The 15,674-nt window shown below is 44.6% G+C and overlaps 1 protein-coding gene and 1 long non-coding RNA gene across 3 annotated transcripts; one reads left to right on the top strand and one right to left on the bottom strand.

The window, feature by feature from the left end:
- Window positions 1-206: 206 nt before the first annotated feature.
- SAT1 (spermidine/spermine N1-acetyltransferase 1) lies at window positions 207-3,261 on the bottom strand. Its single transcript, XM_055121486.1, has 6 exons — window positions 2,988-3,261; window positions 2,742-2,793; window positions 2,546-2,629; window positions 980-1,084; window positions 847-887; window positions 207-727 (listed from the first exon to the last, which is right to left on the bottom strand). The coding sequence occupies exons 1-6, from the start codon at window positions 3,051-3,053 to the stop codon at window positions 557-559; spliced, it is 519 nt and encodes a 172-aa protein (XP_054977461.1). The 5' UTR covers window positions 3,054-3,261; the 3' UTR covers window positions 207-556.
- A 133-nt stretch (window positions 3,262-3,394) lies between these two features.
- On the top strand, window positions 3,395-15,674 carry LOC129400099 (uncharacterized). Of its 2 annotated transcripts, XR_008627429.1 has the most exons (6): window positions 3,395-3,821; window positions 4,546-4,736; window positions 6,459-9,607; window positions 10,690-10,827; window positions 12,043-12,237; window positions 13,421-15,674. It is a non-coding gene; the product is annotated as an uncharacterized LOC129400099 (long non-coding RNA). The 2 variants fall into 2 exon arrangements; XR_008627428.1 differs by lacking the exon at window positions 4,546-4,736 and having other exon boundaries at window positions 13,421-15,673.

The following is a 15,674-nucleotide window of genomic DNA, read 5'->3' as shown; positions in this document are numbered from 1 at the left end:
CCTTGAAAAATTAACTAGCTTTTTTCCAGACTTTGGCAATACTAGTCCAGCACATCAGAGCAACATGAGCAACTTGAAATTGGGTTAAAAAGTGATTTTAAACTTGTGTGTTTAAATTGTGACGTTACTGTTATGTTTCTTGGCCATTTTAATTACGCACTCAACAGAAAGAAAAGCATGTAAGATCAGTAAAATGCTTATACCAATTAAATCAAAGGGTAGTTTATTAAAAAAGAATCAAAACAGAAACTCTAAGTACCAGTGTGTACATTGTACACATTTAAATGACTCACAAGAATGAAGTTTTTTTCATATATATTAAGATCACACCACCTTATTTATCAAAAGATGTTCAAGGAGAAATCTGACTCCAAACTGCATACGAGATTGCCACCTTAACAGATCACATTTCAAACATGCAACAACGCCACTGGTAATAAAGCTTTGGAATGGGTGCTCATTCTATTATTTCACTACAAATAGGATAGAAAGCAAGATAAGCTGAGAATTTATTCTAAAATAGAATGGAAGTTGTCATTGTCTACACCAGCACTCCTCACTCCTCTGTTGCCATTTTTAGCAAGTACTCCTTGTCGATCTTGAAGAGTCTCCATCCCTCTTCACTGGACAGGTCGGAAGCCCCTCTTCGTTTATAGAAGTTGATAGATGACTCATTCCATTCTGCTACCAAGAAGTGCATGCTGCTGCATCGACACTTCATGGCAACCTGTTACAAGGGAGAGAAAGCACACAATGGCTTTTCACCAGCTTTCTAACACCCAATTCTGATTTACTCATCCAAGTCAGCAGCCCTTACAAATTCAGAAACCCTAAACCAAGACATACCTGGCTTAGGTTCTTCAGAATTTCTGATCCTATGCCAAAACCTATAAGAAAAAAACATTTTTTTAAAAAGTCACTTTGGGGACTTCGACTTCTGATTTGTCTTTTGAGATGCCCCACCTGAATTCAAACATACCTCTATAATCGCTCATCACGAAGAAGTCCTCAAGATACAAGAGTTTACCAATCCATGGGTCATAGGTAAAATAGTACATGGCAAAACCAACAATGCTGTGTTCTCCTGCAATAAGAGTATCACATGAGCTCTAGGTAAAAAACAGTCCATAAAAGCTGTAGCTGTAAGATCAGAAGCCTCTCTTAAGTTTTATAAAATGTACATGCATGTATTACACAAATAAGTAGCCACTTAACTGGACCAGCTCCAGATTTTTATGCTACTACAGTCCAGGCCACTGCTGGATCTTACGGTTCTCAGAACAAGTATTTGCAAAAAGCATACATTAGAGCTAGCTGAAGCCAGGCTAAAATTGTGGACCGGCCACTCTACAAATCTACTGGATCTCACATTCAGAAAGTGCAAATGCTTTCATTATTTGTCAGAGCAAAACTGCTATGGTCTTACACTAAGCACACGCATTATTCACATCCTATTGATATACTGGTATGTTGACGGGAATAAGTCAGGTTTACACGGCAGTTCAGAAAAGTAGTATTTGTAGTTTAGAAACTGCTTCCTGAAGGTCAGAACATTAGGCCAAAAGTATATCGTTTAATTTCAGAACTTGCCTTCCAATTTACATATTTTCAATTTGCTCTCCCCAGTTTTTAAGCCAGAAGATATGAAAGTACCCAAAATGGGTATTATGTAACACCCACAAATCTCTAAAAATATATAGCTCATCTCTTCTGGTTTTGGCTCAATTCTAGCTTGGTGAACAAATATCACTTTAAAAAAAAGTACCATCCAAACAACTTCCCCTTTTAGCTCTGTCTTCTGACCAGTCAACGGGAAGAGCAAAAAAGAAAGGAATAAGCATGTGACTCCCTCCTATGGGGTGTCTATAATTCTAAATGGAGGCAAAGGTTTCAAATTAAACTTTATAGCCATTTTCTATTCCTTTGCAAAGAGACGGGAAGCAAATATAGTGAGGTTTCTGATCTACCGTGTTTTAAGTGTGCGATAATAGGACCTTACCTCATTTATCATGATCATCTACTTTATTGTGTAAAGGATCTTTTAGTTACCTCCCCGCCCATCCATGTACACGGAAGGGCCATGTACATGGCGAAGCTAGAGACTGTAACCTGAAGATTGGGACAAATTAAAGAAAAAAATGTGATTTAACAAAATTACAGAAAAAAAAAGTTACGTTAGGGTCAAACAAGAACCTAGTTACGTTAGGGTCAAACAAACAAGAATTTATGAAACGGAATTACAATACGTCACATTAATACCTAACTCTTCCGGGTGTCCACAGCACTCTGCTACTTACTGGTAACCACTCGGTCTTCCGGGTGTGTCCACAGCACTGATACTTAAATAGCTCTTTGAGCCTACCCTAGTAAGTGGGGCACAGGCTTGGGGTGGGGGTTCCCTCCGTAGTTCGAACACTGGCTGCCTAATAGGTCTGGCCAACTCCTCAGTAAGCTGGGCCTGCGTGGTCGGTGGCTCTACAAACACAGCAGGCGCTACCTCTTACTCAACACTTAGCGTCCGGTTTCTAGCAGGGGGGGCAGTTACCTTCCGGAGTCCGGTGCTCTTTGGGCACTTCCGCAACCAGGCAGTGGTAGAAGGGGTGCTCTCCAAATCCATCCTCTAGGAGATCTGCAAGGGGGGGCCGCAAGGACAGAGTTGGCCTCGGGCAAGGGGCCCAGCGGACTCTCTCGCAGTAGACCCCCCCCCCAGCCCTCATCCCCGCCCCCCGCTGCTGCGTTACCTTTTTCGGTTAATATTACTTGCTCTTCCATATATTCATATTTAGCCAGTTCCTGGGGCCAGGTGCATAGAGGGAAAAGGGCGAGAAGAAGAAACCTATCAAGTCCCCCGGGCAGTTTAGGGGGACCGGGGGGCGCGGTGGTTAAGGGTTCCCAGGCCGGGCCGGGTGGGGTCGGGCGCCGGTAACGGGACTGTCCCATCGCCCCACCCCCGCCCGCCGCCCCGGAAGAGCCCGAGCGTCAGCTACCTTGATCAGCCTCAGGATATCGCAGCAGTCGGCGGCGGTGGCCGGACGGATCACGAATTTAGCCATTTTCGTCTTTTGCTTTTCTTCCCTTTGCGCACCAGGCCCCTGTACTTGAACAACAGGAGGAGGTGGTTCCTCATTCGTCTCCCGGGAGCGTCCTTTTCTCAGTCAGGCTGGCACCATGACCCGGCGACCCTCGGTTGTGCGACTGAAACGCTTCAGCTGACTCGAGGACAACTGCGCGATCCCTCCGCCGCTTCCTGGGCTTTTTAGCGCCGCGAAGCCCCGCCCCGGCCCCCGAGGTGGACGCCCCTCGCCCAATGAGCTCGCCGCGCCTCGCCCACTTCCGGGCGCCGCCCTTTTCCGGGCGGCCGTGTGAACCGGGCGCGCGGGGGCGGCGGGGCGGGGCGCGCGGCGCGGCTCTCCCGCGGCGACCTCTGGCGGCCGCGCCGGGCCGTGGGCGCGGGAGCCACGACGTGCTCGGGCCCCCGTCGCCTTCGGAAAAGGCCGAGAGGCGTTGCGGTTGGCGCCGCCGCCTCGAGACCTGGTGGGTTCCTGGCCCGTCAGGGCATGAGACTCGGGCAGCGCCGGCGCCTGACTGACCCTGAGGGCTGGGGGTGTTCGCGCGGGGCTGCCGGACGCGGGCTCCCCGGGGGCCCGGGGTAACGCTCAGCATCTGCCCCGGCGTCTGTGGCAACGCTAGTTTGGCAGCAGCCGGCAGCCGTCGTTGGTCTTTCTCACTCGCTGGAATTTTCCAGAGGCGACTAGATGGGCAGTGAAGTCATCACTGATGACTCGCGGAAGGGCTGCCCGTGTTTGCTCCAATTTCCCGAGGTAGGTGATTGGAATTCCTGGATAACAGCAAATCGCCCTCGCCCCGAACTTTTAGACGTAGCAGCACGTTTCCTTGTGTGCTTTCTTTCCGCCGTTCTTTTGAACATGTGGTTTGTATTTCAGTCATGCTAATGAAACCTTGCTTGTAACATTTGTTTTAAAAAATACGTATAGGGGCTGGAGCGATAGCACAGCGGGAAGGGCGTTTGCCTTGCACGCGGCCGACCCGGGTTCGATCCCCCGCATCCCATATGGTCCCCCAAGCACCGCCAGGAGTAATTCCTGAGTGCAGAGCCAGGAGTAACCCCTGAGCATCCGCTGGGTGTGACCCAAAAAGCAAAAAAAAAAAATACATATAGGGGCTGGAGCAATAGCACAGCGGGTAGGGCATTTGCCTTGCACGTGGCCGACCCAGGTTCGATTCCCAGCATCCCATAGGGTCCCCTGAGCACCGCCAGGAGTAACCCCTGTGCATCACCAGGTGTGACCCCAAAATAAAAAAAAATTAAAAATACATATATAGGCTCTCTCCACCCTGGGAGAAGCCCGTGTTCTCTCTTGAACGCGTTACTCTCTCCCCCCTCACTCTTTCCCCTTGACACCTTCAAAAAGCCCTCCAAATAAAATCTGTTTTACTTCAAAACCAAACCAAACCATATATATAACTCTTCCTCTTTTCTTCTCTCTCTTTTTTTTTTTTTGCTTTTTGGGTCACACCCGACAGTGCTCAGGGGTTCCTCCTGACTCTGCACTCAGGAATTACTCCTGGCGGTGCTTGAGGGACCATATAGGATGCTGGGAATCGAACCCCGGTCGGCTGCATGAGGGGAAACGCCCTCCCCGCTGTACCATCGCTCCGGCCCCTTTCCTCTTTTCTTAAGCCTTCCTTGTGGGAACACTTCGTTTCTGCCTGAGGTAAATGTCCTAATTTCCTTTAGTAAAAGTCGGCTTGTCAGCTTTCTCCAGTTTTTCTTGTTTAATATCTCTCTAAATTATCTGGAAAAAAATGGGGGGGTGCGGGGGGCCACACCCATCGGTGCTCCCGCTTAATCCCGGGGTTGTGATCGGGAATGACCCCCGAGTGGTGCTCTGGGACCGTGTGAGGTAACGGGATGTGCTTGCAAGGCAAGTGCCTGAACCTCTCTATGCTCTCCTCAGCCCTTACAATTAGATATTTTTTTCAAGAGTGATTTTTTAGTCCTTGGGAGATGGCACAAAGCGCGAGAGTGCATGCTTCAGAGACGGAAGCGTTGACTCCCATTCCTGACACCCAGGTTTCCCTAAGCATTGAGCTGGAAGTGCACAGTCCCAGAGTGAATGAATTTTTATAGTTTGTTTTTATGTATCTTGCTGATACCAAGATATTTCCAATGAGCCAATTCCTACAGCAGTCAAAGAAGATTGTTAGGATTAAATCCTGTAACTGTATATTCTTATAAAAATATTTCCTAAATGTGTTTTTTTTTACTAAAAATTTTATTTTATTGAATCACCATGTGGAAAATTACAATGCTTTCAGGCTTAAGTCTCAGTTATACAATGCTGAAACAACCATCCCTTCACCAGTGCCCATATTCCACCACCAAAAAAAAACCCCAAAAACAGTACACCTCCCATCCCCCCTCCCCCCCAACTGATTAATTTCACTTTACTTTCTCTTTACTTTGGTTACATTCAATATTTCAACAAAAACCTCACTATTATAGTTAGGAGTTCCCCACTAGAGTCAGACTTGTTGTGAAGAGAAAGGCGTGGTGACCGCCATGTTATGACGACCACAGATGAGAGTTTGCAATGATCCAATACCTGGAAGAAATCTCCCTGGACATAGTTGCTAAAGTACAGAAATCCAAAACCGCGCGGCCGCGGTATCTCTTCTTCTTCTCTTTTTTTTAAGAGTCCTTATATCTCTTCACAACAAGTCTGACTCTCTAAATGTGTGTTTTTTTTAATGTTTGGTAGTACTTGGGACTTACTCCTGACTCTGCAACCAGGGATCACTTCTGGTCAGCTCAGGGGACCATATGTAGTGCCAGAGAACCTTGGTTAGACAGCACAAGACACTTCCCTACCCACTGTGCTCTCTCTGGCCCCTGAATGTGTATGTGTGTGTGTGTGTGTTCGTGTGTGTGTGTGTGTGTGTGTGTGTGTGTGTGTGTGTGTTTAAAACATGCTCCTATATGAAGCAACTTAGATGAATCTCCTGAATTCTAGAGGCAAAAACTTTGATGAATCTCCTGAGTTCTAGAGGTTTAGTTGTGTCTGTGAAAGCTCAATTTAAGTCATCTGAAAATTTTTTTTATTTGGTTTTGGGATGGTGGGGATGAAACCAGGGCCTCGTGTTCAAGGCCTGAGTTTTACTACTGAGCCTTGTGTGGGTCCCAAATTCTTGAAGGTTTATTTCACTGCTTCAGAGCACTGAAGATTAGAAGTTATTTTCAGCTTACTAATATCTGTCTTCTGGGTTCTATTGTTGAAAGTTTTGCTCCCTCCATTCTCTGTACCTCCCCTCCCTTTTATTTTGAAATGACTATAAATGTACAGTATTGTGTTGCCATTATTGCTCTGGTGACTAAAGCAACGCTCTGGTGTGTTATTATGCTTTCTGAACTTTTTTCTTTTCTTTTTTGTTTTTAGGCCACATCTTGGGGTACTCAGGGATTACTGCTAGTGATGTTTTGGGGACCTTATATGGTGCTGTGCTGGAAATCAAACCAGTGTCATCCATGTGAAAGTACATTCTTACAGTGGGAGTCTCTCTACAGCCACTGGAATTTTCAAAGCTGTTTGGATTCTTCAGTCCTTTTTGAAAACCTGAAAGCAAAATGTTTGAGACTACTTGGCATTTAGTATTGCTTTTCCTTGTTTATAGTTGCTGGAACAATTATTCAACCTTTTGCAGGTAGAAATTTTCTTTTTCAGTCTCCTTTCCCAAACCTTAATGGGGGTCCTGCTTTGGCTGTAGCTGCTCTGCCTGGGTTCTAGGATGTGTCATAAAGCAAGTGTAAGAGCTAGTACAGTGGGTAAGGTATCTGACTTGCACGAGGCTGACCCAGGTTTGCTCTTTAGGTTTGATCCCCTCCCTGAGTGTAAAAAACTAAAGAGCGCCGAGGGGCGCGTGTACTCGCGGGCTCTCCGGGCGGCTCTGTCTCACCGCCCGCATCCGGTGCCCCAGAACCGCAGTGTGTGCCGTCGGTCGAGGGCAGGCGACGGAAGGAAGAAGGAAGAAGGCCAAACTGGTTGCTCGATCCGTTTATTTCATTCTCTCTCTCCGCTTCTCTCCCGCTCTCCTGGATCTCTCCCCGTGGATCTGCCCCGTGGATCTGCCTCGTGGATCTGGCCCCCCAACCCACTCTCACAGCCTAGTTAAATCTCCACAGCATGAGGGGGTTGGGGCATACACTTAGGTGTGGTCACCATCTATAGGGTAAGGTTCCTTTTCCTTAGGGGATGCTTCTCCTAGGACTTAATTCTCTTTCAGCAAGAGGATCCACCCAAGGGTGGAGTCCCATGAATGTGTTTCTCTTCTCCTCAGCCAGCAAACATATAAGAATTCATAATATTAATTATTTTGTATGGACACAATAAGAGATGCATTAAAGCTTATAGAATTGCTCTCCTGGGGCCATCTCAATCTCAGACTACAGTGCTCAGCCAGATCAGTCTTTCCTATCCCTGGCAGGGTCCCAGTCTCATAATTACTATTGGATCATGACAGCATTTGTCTATGATCAAGCTCTTAACTTATAGTTAAGAATTAGGCACTTTGGCCAAGCCCATCTCGATGCCAGGGTAGCACATAACTCACCGCTTGCCCTGGATCCTTCCTGTCCCACGTCGGGGACCCTACTTTGGGGTGCTAGGAACTGAGGGCAACTGAGGCTTAAGTGGAGAAAGCAGAGGCCCGGGAGGGAATATTCGAGGCCAATTAATTCCCAAGTTATAAAAACATAATATTGTCTTCTTGTGTCTATACAAAACAGTCATAGCTTTAAAGTAAATTATTCAAAAGGCACAAGAAGAGGAGAAAGGCAATATTAACTTATATAATATAAATTCAGTATCCTAGGAAGGTCTGACCTTGCAAATTAGCAGAGTCAGATTAAGGGAAAGCCGAGGATTAACTCTTTTGGGGAAGAGAGCATGGAGAAGTGATTATAGCTAAACAAAGGGATGGGAGAGATTCGGGAACACCTTGATGGGTGTGACTGGGGTAAGCCTAAACTCTGGGTAAAACCGGGACAAGCTACTTGTGGCAAGGAGGGAAAGGGCAAAGTAATGTCATCCTACACCTGAGCACCACCAGGAGTGATCCCTAAGCATAGAGCTGAGAGTAATCCCTGAACACTGTGGCTCAAACATATGAGAGAGACAGTAGTCTATAGAATGAGAGGTTAGACTTTTCACCAAATACCTGCACCCTAACGTTCAACAGATGATTTTAATGCCTTTACTAATAATGTCCTCTGTGTAGAAGAGGAAGCAAAAGTAGATTCTCTGTTGCCCTTTCCATCCTCGGGCATAGGGAATATCATGCACAATGAGTCACCATGGGAGTTTATACGCTACCATTCTCAAAGATATTTTAAAATAGCTTCCACTCTCTCCTGCCTAATGTACTGCAAGGTAATGTCTTTCTGACAACATGATACACGTAGGTTTCTCCTTCTAACATGTGGAAGAAAGCTTGTTAAAAATTTACAAGCAGGGCCTCTCCGCAGCTGCACAAGCGTGAATCCAGACCCAGCAAAACCTCTTTCGGCGTGGGCAACTCCTCGCAGAATGTCTCCAGCCTGAGAACTAAGCCTCGGCCCCGTGCCCGCCCAGGAGGGGAAAGGTATTTCTCTCTCTCTCTCGCCTCTTTCTCTCCGGGGATGAAGGGCGCGGTGGCCGCCATGTTAAGACGACCACAGATGGGATTTACGACAAAAACTGCAGCCAAAGGACACGAGGGTGCTCTTGGGAAGGTGGGAGGCACCGGCCCCTCCCACCGCTGAGATGTGATCCCGGGGGCCGCACGCATGTGCGGCCTCTCCGCAGCTGCACAAGCGTGAATCCAGACCCCGCAAAACCTCTTTCGGCGTGGGCAACTCCTCGCAGAATGTCTCCAGCCTGAGAACTAAGCCTCGGCCCCGTGCCCGCCCAGGAGGGGAAAGGTATTTCTCTCTCTCGCCTCTTTCTCTCCGGGGATGAAGGGCGCGGTGGCCGCCATGTTAAGACGATCACAGATGGGATTTACGACAAAAACTGCAGCCAAAGGACACGAGGGTGCTCTTGGGAAGGTGGGAGGCACCGGCCCCTCCCACCGCCGAGATGTGATCCCGGGGGCCGCACACATGTGCGGCCTCTCCGCAGCTGTACAAGCATGAATCCAGACCCAGCAAAACCTCTTTCGGTGTGAGCAACTCCTCGCAGAATGTCTCCAGCCTGAGAACTAAGCCTCGGCCCTGTGCCCGCCCAGGAGGGGAAAGGTATTTCTCTCTCTGGCCTCTTTCTCTCCGGGGATGAAGGGCGCGGTGGCCGCCATGTTAAGACGATCACAGATGGGATTTACGACAAAAACTGCAGCCAAAGGACACGAGGGTGCTCTTGGGAAGGTGGGAGGCACCGGCCCCTCCCACCGCCGAGATGTGATCCCGGGGGCCGCACACATGTGCGGCCTCTCCGCAGCTGTACAAGCATGAATCCAGACCCCGCAAAACCTCTTTCGGTGTGAGCAACTCCTCGCAGAATGTCTCCAGCCTGAGAACTAAGCCTCGGCCCTGTGCCCGCCCAGGAGGGGAAAGGTATTTCTCTCGCCTCTTTCTCTCCGGGGATGAAGGGCGCGGTGGCCGCCATATTAAGACGACCACAGATTGGGTTTTCAAGCCTGCAATTATCTAATATCTGGAAGAAATCTCCCTGGACTTCTGGTTAAAGTACAGAAATTTAAAACCGCGCGGCCGCTACTGCGGCCGCGCGACCTTATTTGTCTTCACAGTAGGTCTGAATCTAGTGGGGTACTCCTAACAACAATAGTGAGATTTGTGTTGAAATATTGAATGTAACCAAAGTAAACAGAATGTAAAATGAAACTTATCAGTTACAAGGTAGGGGGTTGCGGGGCGGGATGGAAGGTGTACTGTGTGGGTTTTTTTTTTTTTTTGGTGGTGGTATATGGGCACTGGTGAAGGGATGGTTGTTTCAGCATTGTATAACTGAGACCTAAGCCCGAAAGCATTGTAATCTTCCACACGGTGATTTAATAAAATAAAATAGAATTAAAAAATAAAAATAAATTAAAAAAAAAGAAAAAAAATACAAGCACTAAGCATCACTAAGCATCAAGGATAACTATATATTTTTAAATTTTTATTAGAGAATCATTGTGATGTACAGTTACAAACTTATGAACTTTTGTGTTTGCATTTCACTCATACTGTGATTGTTTACCCATCCCTCCACCAGTGCCCATTCTCCTCCACCAATGATCCCAGTATCCCTCTCACCACCCCCCACCCCATCCCCCACCACCCTACCCTGCCTCTGTGGTAGGGCATTCCCTTTTGTTCTCTCTCCTTTTGGGTGTTTTAGTTTGCGATAGAGTTATTGAGTGGCCTTCATGTTCGGTCTATAGTCTACTTTTAGTTTGCATCTTCCAACCCGAATGGGTCCTCCCAACATCCTCTTTTTGGTGTTCCCTTCTCTATCTAACTACCTTTTCCCCCAGCATGAGGCCAGTTTCCAAGCTGTGGAGCAGACCTCCTGAAGGGATAACTATATTGTTGAAGCAAAGACACCATTTTCAATTTGGATTGTTTAGTTTTTAAGAATAAATTGTTTTTTCATAAAAAGTCATTGTAATTTTTCACTGTTATTGTTTTTACAGTTTGTTTTCATGTCCTTGTGCTTCAGAGGGATCTGAAAGACAGATTGCTAAAGCAGGATCATTGTGAATTGTGTTTGTGCACATGTAGAAGCTTGAAATCCTAAGAAATTTGAATTTTCTTCATGGCATCAATCCAAGGTAGACGTTTTTCATTGTTTAATTGAATGCAGTGTATGACATGAATTACATCCTTTTGATACTGAAATTTCTTATATTGTAATTTTCATATACAGATTCATAAAAGGGGACAAATTTCCTGACATTTTAAAAACTTTGGATTAATGAGTCAACAATTCAGCAAGTATTAATATATTAAGTCTTATGCTTGGAACTTGGGAGTTACTTATAATTCTTTAGGGTAACTGAATTTTGAAGTCATCCCTCAGGGCATACAATTTACTTTTAGAGATGTGTATGCAGTTTACTAAAACAATTTAATTTGTGAGAAAAAGAACTATTACTGAGGAGGTCTGAGTAGGGGGTGGGTAGGACTGTAGGCGTTTAATATTTATGGTTTCATTTGATCTTTGAAATTATCTTGTGAAATAGGTCATTTTGACTCCATCTTTACAACTGAGAAAATGGGATCTCAGAAGGGTTACGGAATTATAAAACCCAGGAAGTGGTAGAGCTAGAAAAGAAGGAGCTCAGTTTATATCAGTGCATGTCCTTAGGAAGAGGTCACAGTTTACCTTTTCGGGGAAGGTAGTTCAATATAAGGGTCTGAGGATGCAGGGCCGATGGGACTCTGTGGTGCTGTGTGAACCCCCACGACCACCCCTGTATTGTCAGGGTCCTCCCAGACCACATCAAGGTGCTGTGGGTGGGGCAGTGCAAGTGATGGTACAATTCGAATGTGGTTCCGATTTACCTGAACCTTTTACTGCTGAGCTATCTTCCTTCCCCTTCTATTCTTTTTCTTTTTTAAAAAATGAATAGATGTTTGTCAGCCATGTTTGCATTATCAAACAAGTATGTACGCAAAAGGGTAAACAGAACACAGACAGAACTGGCTTTTACCCAGCCATAGTAACAAAGGTAAGATTCAGAAAGGTGTAGATCTGATTCTTATCACATGGTTTCATCTTGGTTTATGGTATTCTGGGAAATATGTTATGACTTAATTACAAGACTGAATGGGCCACATCCAGTCCTGTTGTTTTAGGGTCAGAGAGGAAAGCAGTGGAGCGACTGCTGGGTTTTTCAGAGTCATTTGTCAGGCTGAGAATCAGTATGTCTCTGAAGAATATATTGTGCCTTTCTGATTTTGAAGCTAGGATGAAAAGCAGCCTGTGGGCATGCTTCCAGTACCAACCCATTTCCCTTGATCAGAATTTCCACATTGTCCCGCAGAGTCCAGCTTGCGCACATGAAGTAAGACCTTGAATTCTTTTTCGAACTTGGTAATGAAGAATCGACTTGGACAAATTGCTGTTCTAGTAGATGCTCCTCTATGCAAACCACCGACATCTTCAAAAAGTGCTTTACCTTGAACTCGTAGATCAAGCGATGCGTTTCTGCACTGCTTTACCTTGCACCATAGGTCAGGTGAGGCATTTCTACACGTGTAGAAGGGAACCAATTCTGGAATGTTGACACTTTCCATGGACTCCTGACTGTGGAATGTGAATATCTTTTTGAATTAATGTTTTGTGCAACTTCAGGTAAATACCTAGGAGTGGGATCATTGGGTCATATTGAAGTTCTATTTTAAATTATTTGAGATGTCTCTATTTTTGTTTCCCATGAAGCTGAACCAAAAGACAGTCTAAGTGACAGTGAATGAGGGTTCCTTGTTCACTACATCTATCCCTTATGATTTCTGGATTTTTTTCATATAGGCCATTCATACTGGTGAGAAGTGATATCCAATAATTGGTTTGATTTGCATTTTTCTGAAAAGCAGTGTTGATGAGCATTTTTTATGCCTATTTGCCATCTGATGTCTTCTTTGAGGAAGTTTCTGTTCAGTATCTCACCCCATTTTGGGGGAGCCTGGCCTCTCCACATTTTTTGATGGGAAGACCTGGAGAACTTTTTTGTTATTGTTTTAGGGGGCACAACTAGCAGTGCCTAGGGCTCTGTACTCAGGCATTGCTTCTGGTGTAGGTTGGGGTGCGATACGTGGTGCTGGGAATTGAAATTGGGTTGACTGTGTGCAAGACAAGTGAGTGCCCTACCTTTGGAAACCTCTTTCTGTCTGGTCAAGACCTGGAGATCTTAAGGCTTTATTTTATGCCCTTCTTAGTGCATTGTTGCTGTCATATGAAGAAAGGACCCATATGCTAAGCCAGGGTTTAGACCAGAGGTGTCCACATGTCAAGTAAACTCCTTACTCACTGCATTATCTCCCCAACCCCCAAAATGATAAATAATGCTTTGATGGAAATTTTTCCACTCAAGTTTTGTCCCACATTTCAGATTGCTTTTTAGATAGATTCCTAGAAGTGGTACTAGCTACTATGTGAGCAGAGATGTAATTTTGTTAACCTGGATCCAGATAAATACCTTTAACTTAGGTTCTTGCTGCATAAAAATATAAATTTAAGATGATTCTCCAGATGTGTACCCGCTAGCATGACTTATTTAGATTTTGATATACCTGATAATCTCTACATTGTCTACAAGTGTTTTATAAGTGGTAATGATTACAATGGATTAGAAGTTGGGTTTTCAGGGATGCAAAAAATGGACAGTAAAAATGACATATGCACTTGTATGTTTCTTGCAGCACTATTCACAATAGCCAGAATCTGGAAACAATCTGAGTGCCCGAGAACAGACGGCTGGTAAAAGAAACCTTGGTACATCTACACAATGGAATACTACGCAGCTGTTAGAAAAGATGAAGTCATGAAAATTTCTTATAAGTGTATGGACATGAGAGTATCATGCTAAGTGAAATGAGTCAGAAAGAGAGGGCCAGACATCGAATGACTGCTCTTGTTTGTGGAATATAAATAACATGAAACTAACACCCAAGGACAGTAGAGACAAGGGCCAGGAGGATCACTCTGTGGTTTGCAAGCCTGGTTCATGTGTTGGGGAAGAAGGCAGTTGGGATGGAGAAGGGACCACTAAGTCAATGATGGTTGGAGGGATCACTCAGGATGAGAGATGTGTGCTGAAAGTAGACTAATGACCAAACATGATGGCTTCTCAGTATCTGTTGCAAGCCTTGACGCCCGAAAGTAGAGAGAGTAATAAGGAAGGTGCCTGCCACAGAGGCAGGGGTGGAATGGGGTGAGGATATCAGGAGGGATACTGGGGACATTGGTGGTGGAAAATGTGCACTGGTGGAGAGATGGGTGCTCGATCACGTATGACTGAAACTCAATCCTAAAAGCTTTGTGCCTGTATCTCACAGTGATTCAATTTAAAAAAAGTTGGGTTTTTCCTCAAAGGGTGCTTTTCTTACTTCATTTGTATCATAGCCTATGAGGATGATCAATAAAAATAGTTTAACCCAAGGAACCACCTTGCTTTTGGTCAAGATATTCAGGTTTTTTCCTTTTGATAAATTATGTTATAGAAGATGGATAACTGGTTCACCTTTAGGGGTAAACCACCAAAAGCATAAGATATAATGTGTGAGAGAGAGGAATAGTGCCTGCCATAGAGATAGGCTTAAAAATTAGCACTCTTGTAAATCATGGCATCTGAATACACATGTTTTGAGGCTGGAGCGATAGCACAGCGGGTAGGGCGTTTGCCTTGCATGGGGCCGACCCAAGTTCGATTCCTCCATCCCTCTCGGAGAGCCCGGCAAGCTACCGAGAGTATCCCGCCCACACGGCAGAGCCTGGCAAGCTACCCATGGCGTATTAAATATGACAAAAAGAGTAACAGTAAGTCTCACAATGGAGACATTACTGGTGCCTGCTTGAGCAAATTGATAAACAACGGGATGACAGTGCTACAGTGCAGTGCTACACGTTTTTAATGAAAAAGGTCTATTCATGTTGTAGCCTATGACAAAATTTTCATATTTAGGACTGAATAATATTCTATGTTTATACCATATTTCTCTCTTCTTCTATACATTGATTTTAAAAAAGGTTGCTTTTACCTTTTGGATATTCTGAATAATAGTGCAATGAAGGTTGGCTTGCAAATATATCTTCAATATTCCTATTTCAGTTCTTTTTGGCATATATCCAGAAGTGGGATTACTAGATCACATGTTATATTTTTAATCTTTGAGATATCTATACTATTTTATATAGTGTCTACACCATTTTAAATTCTCACCAACAGTGCACAGAATTTCCTTCCACTACATATATACCAGAACTTAATATTTTCTGTTTTTTAAAAAATAATGGCCTAATACATGTGAGGCAGTATCTTATTTTGATTTTCTTTTGCAACTTTCTCATAATTAATGGTGTTGAACACATTTTTGTTTGCTCTTTTTGACATTTATATGCCTTCTTAAAAAAATGTATATTAAAGTCCTTCACTCACTTTAAAATCAGGTTATTTGACTTTTGTTTTTGTTGAACTTTTCTTTCTATATTCTAAAAATCGACCCCTTATCAGATATCTTATTTGAAAACATTTTCTTTCATTCAGTAGACTGTTTTTTCACTCTTTTCATTGTTTCCTTTGATATGCATACGTTTTAAAGCTTGACACAGTTCCATAATACTTTAAAATTTGATGATGTTTTGCTCTGGTTTCCAGTCAATATAGAGTCTTACCTTTACCATAGTCTGTTGGTTAGAATCAAGTTACAGGTTAGTCAAAGGGAGGGGATCACACAAAGGAATGTCAGAAGGAGGCAAGGCAAGAGGCCACCTTAGAGGCAATCTGCTTTTAAAAGGAAGTAAATGCCTGCTTCTTATTTAGTATCCAACAAGCCCTTTTTAAGATCAAACATTGTATTTGGGTCATGGTGAAATAAATTCATTATGGTTCTTGCTCTCTGTGAACAGAGTTCAATATGGTTGGAAGGGCACTATGGTTGAAAAGGCTCATGGTTG

Source organism: Sorex araneus, chromosome X (assembly GCF_027595985.1).
Source record: "Sorex araneus isolate mSorAra2 chromosome X, mSorAra2.pri, whole genome shotgun sequence".
NCBI lineage: Eukaryota > Metazoa > Chordata > Mammalia > Eulipotyphla > Soricidae > Sorex > Sorex araneus.
This window is presented reverse-complemented; position numbering and strand designations above follow the sequence as displayed.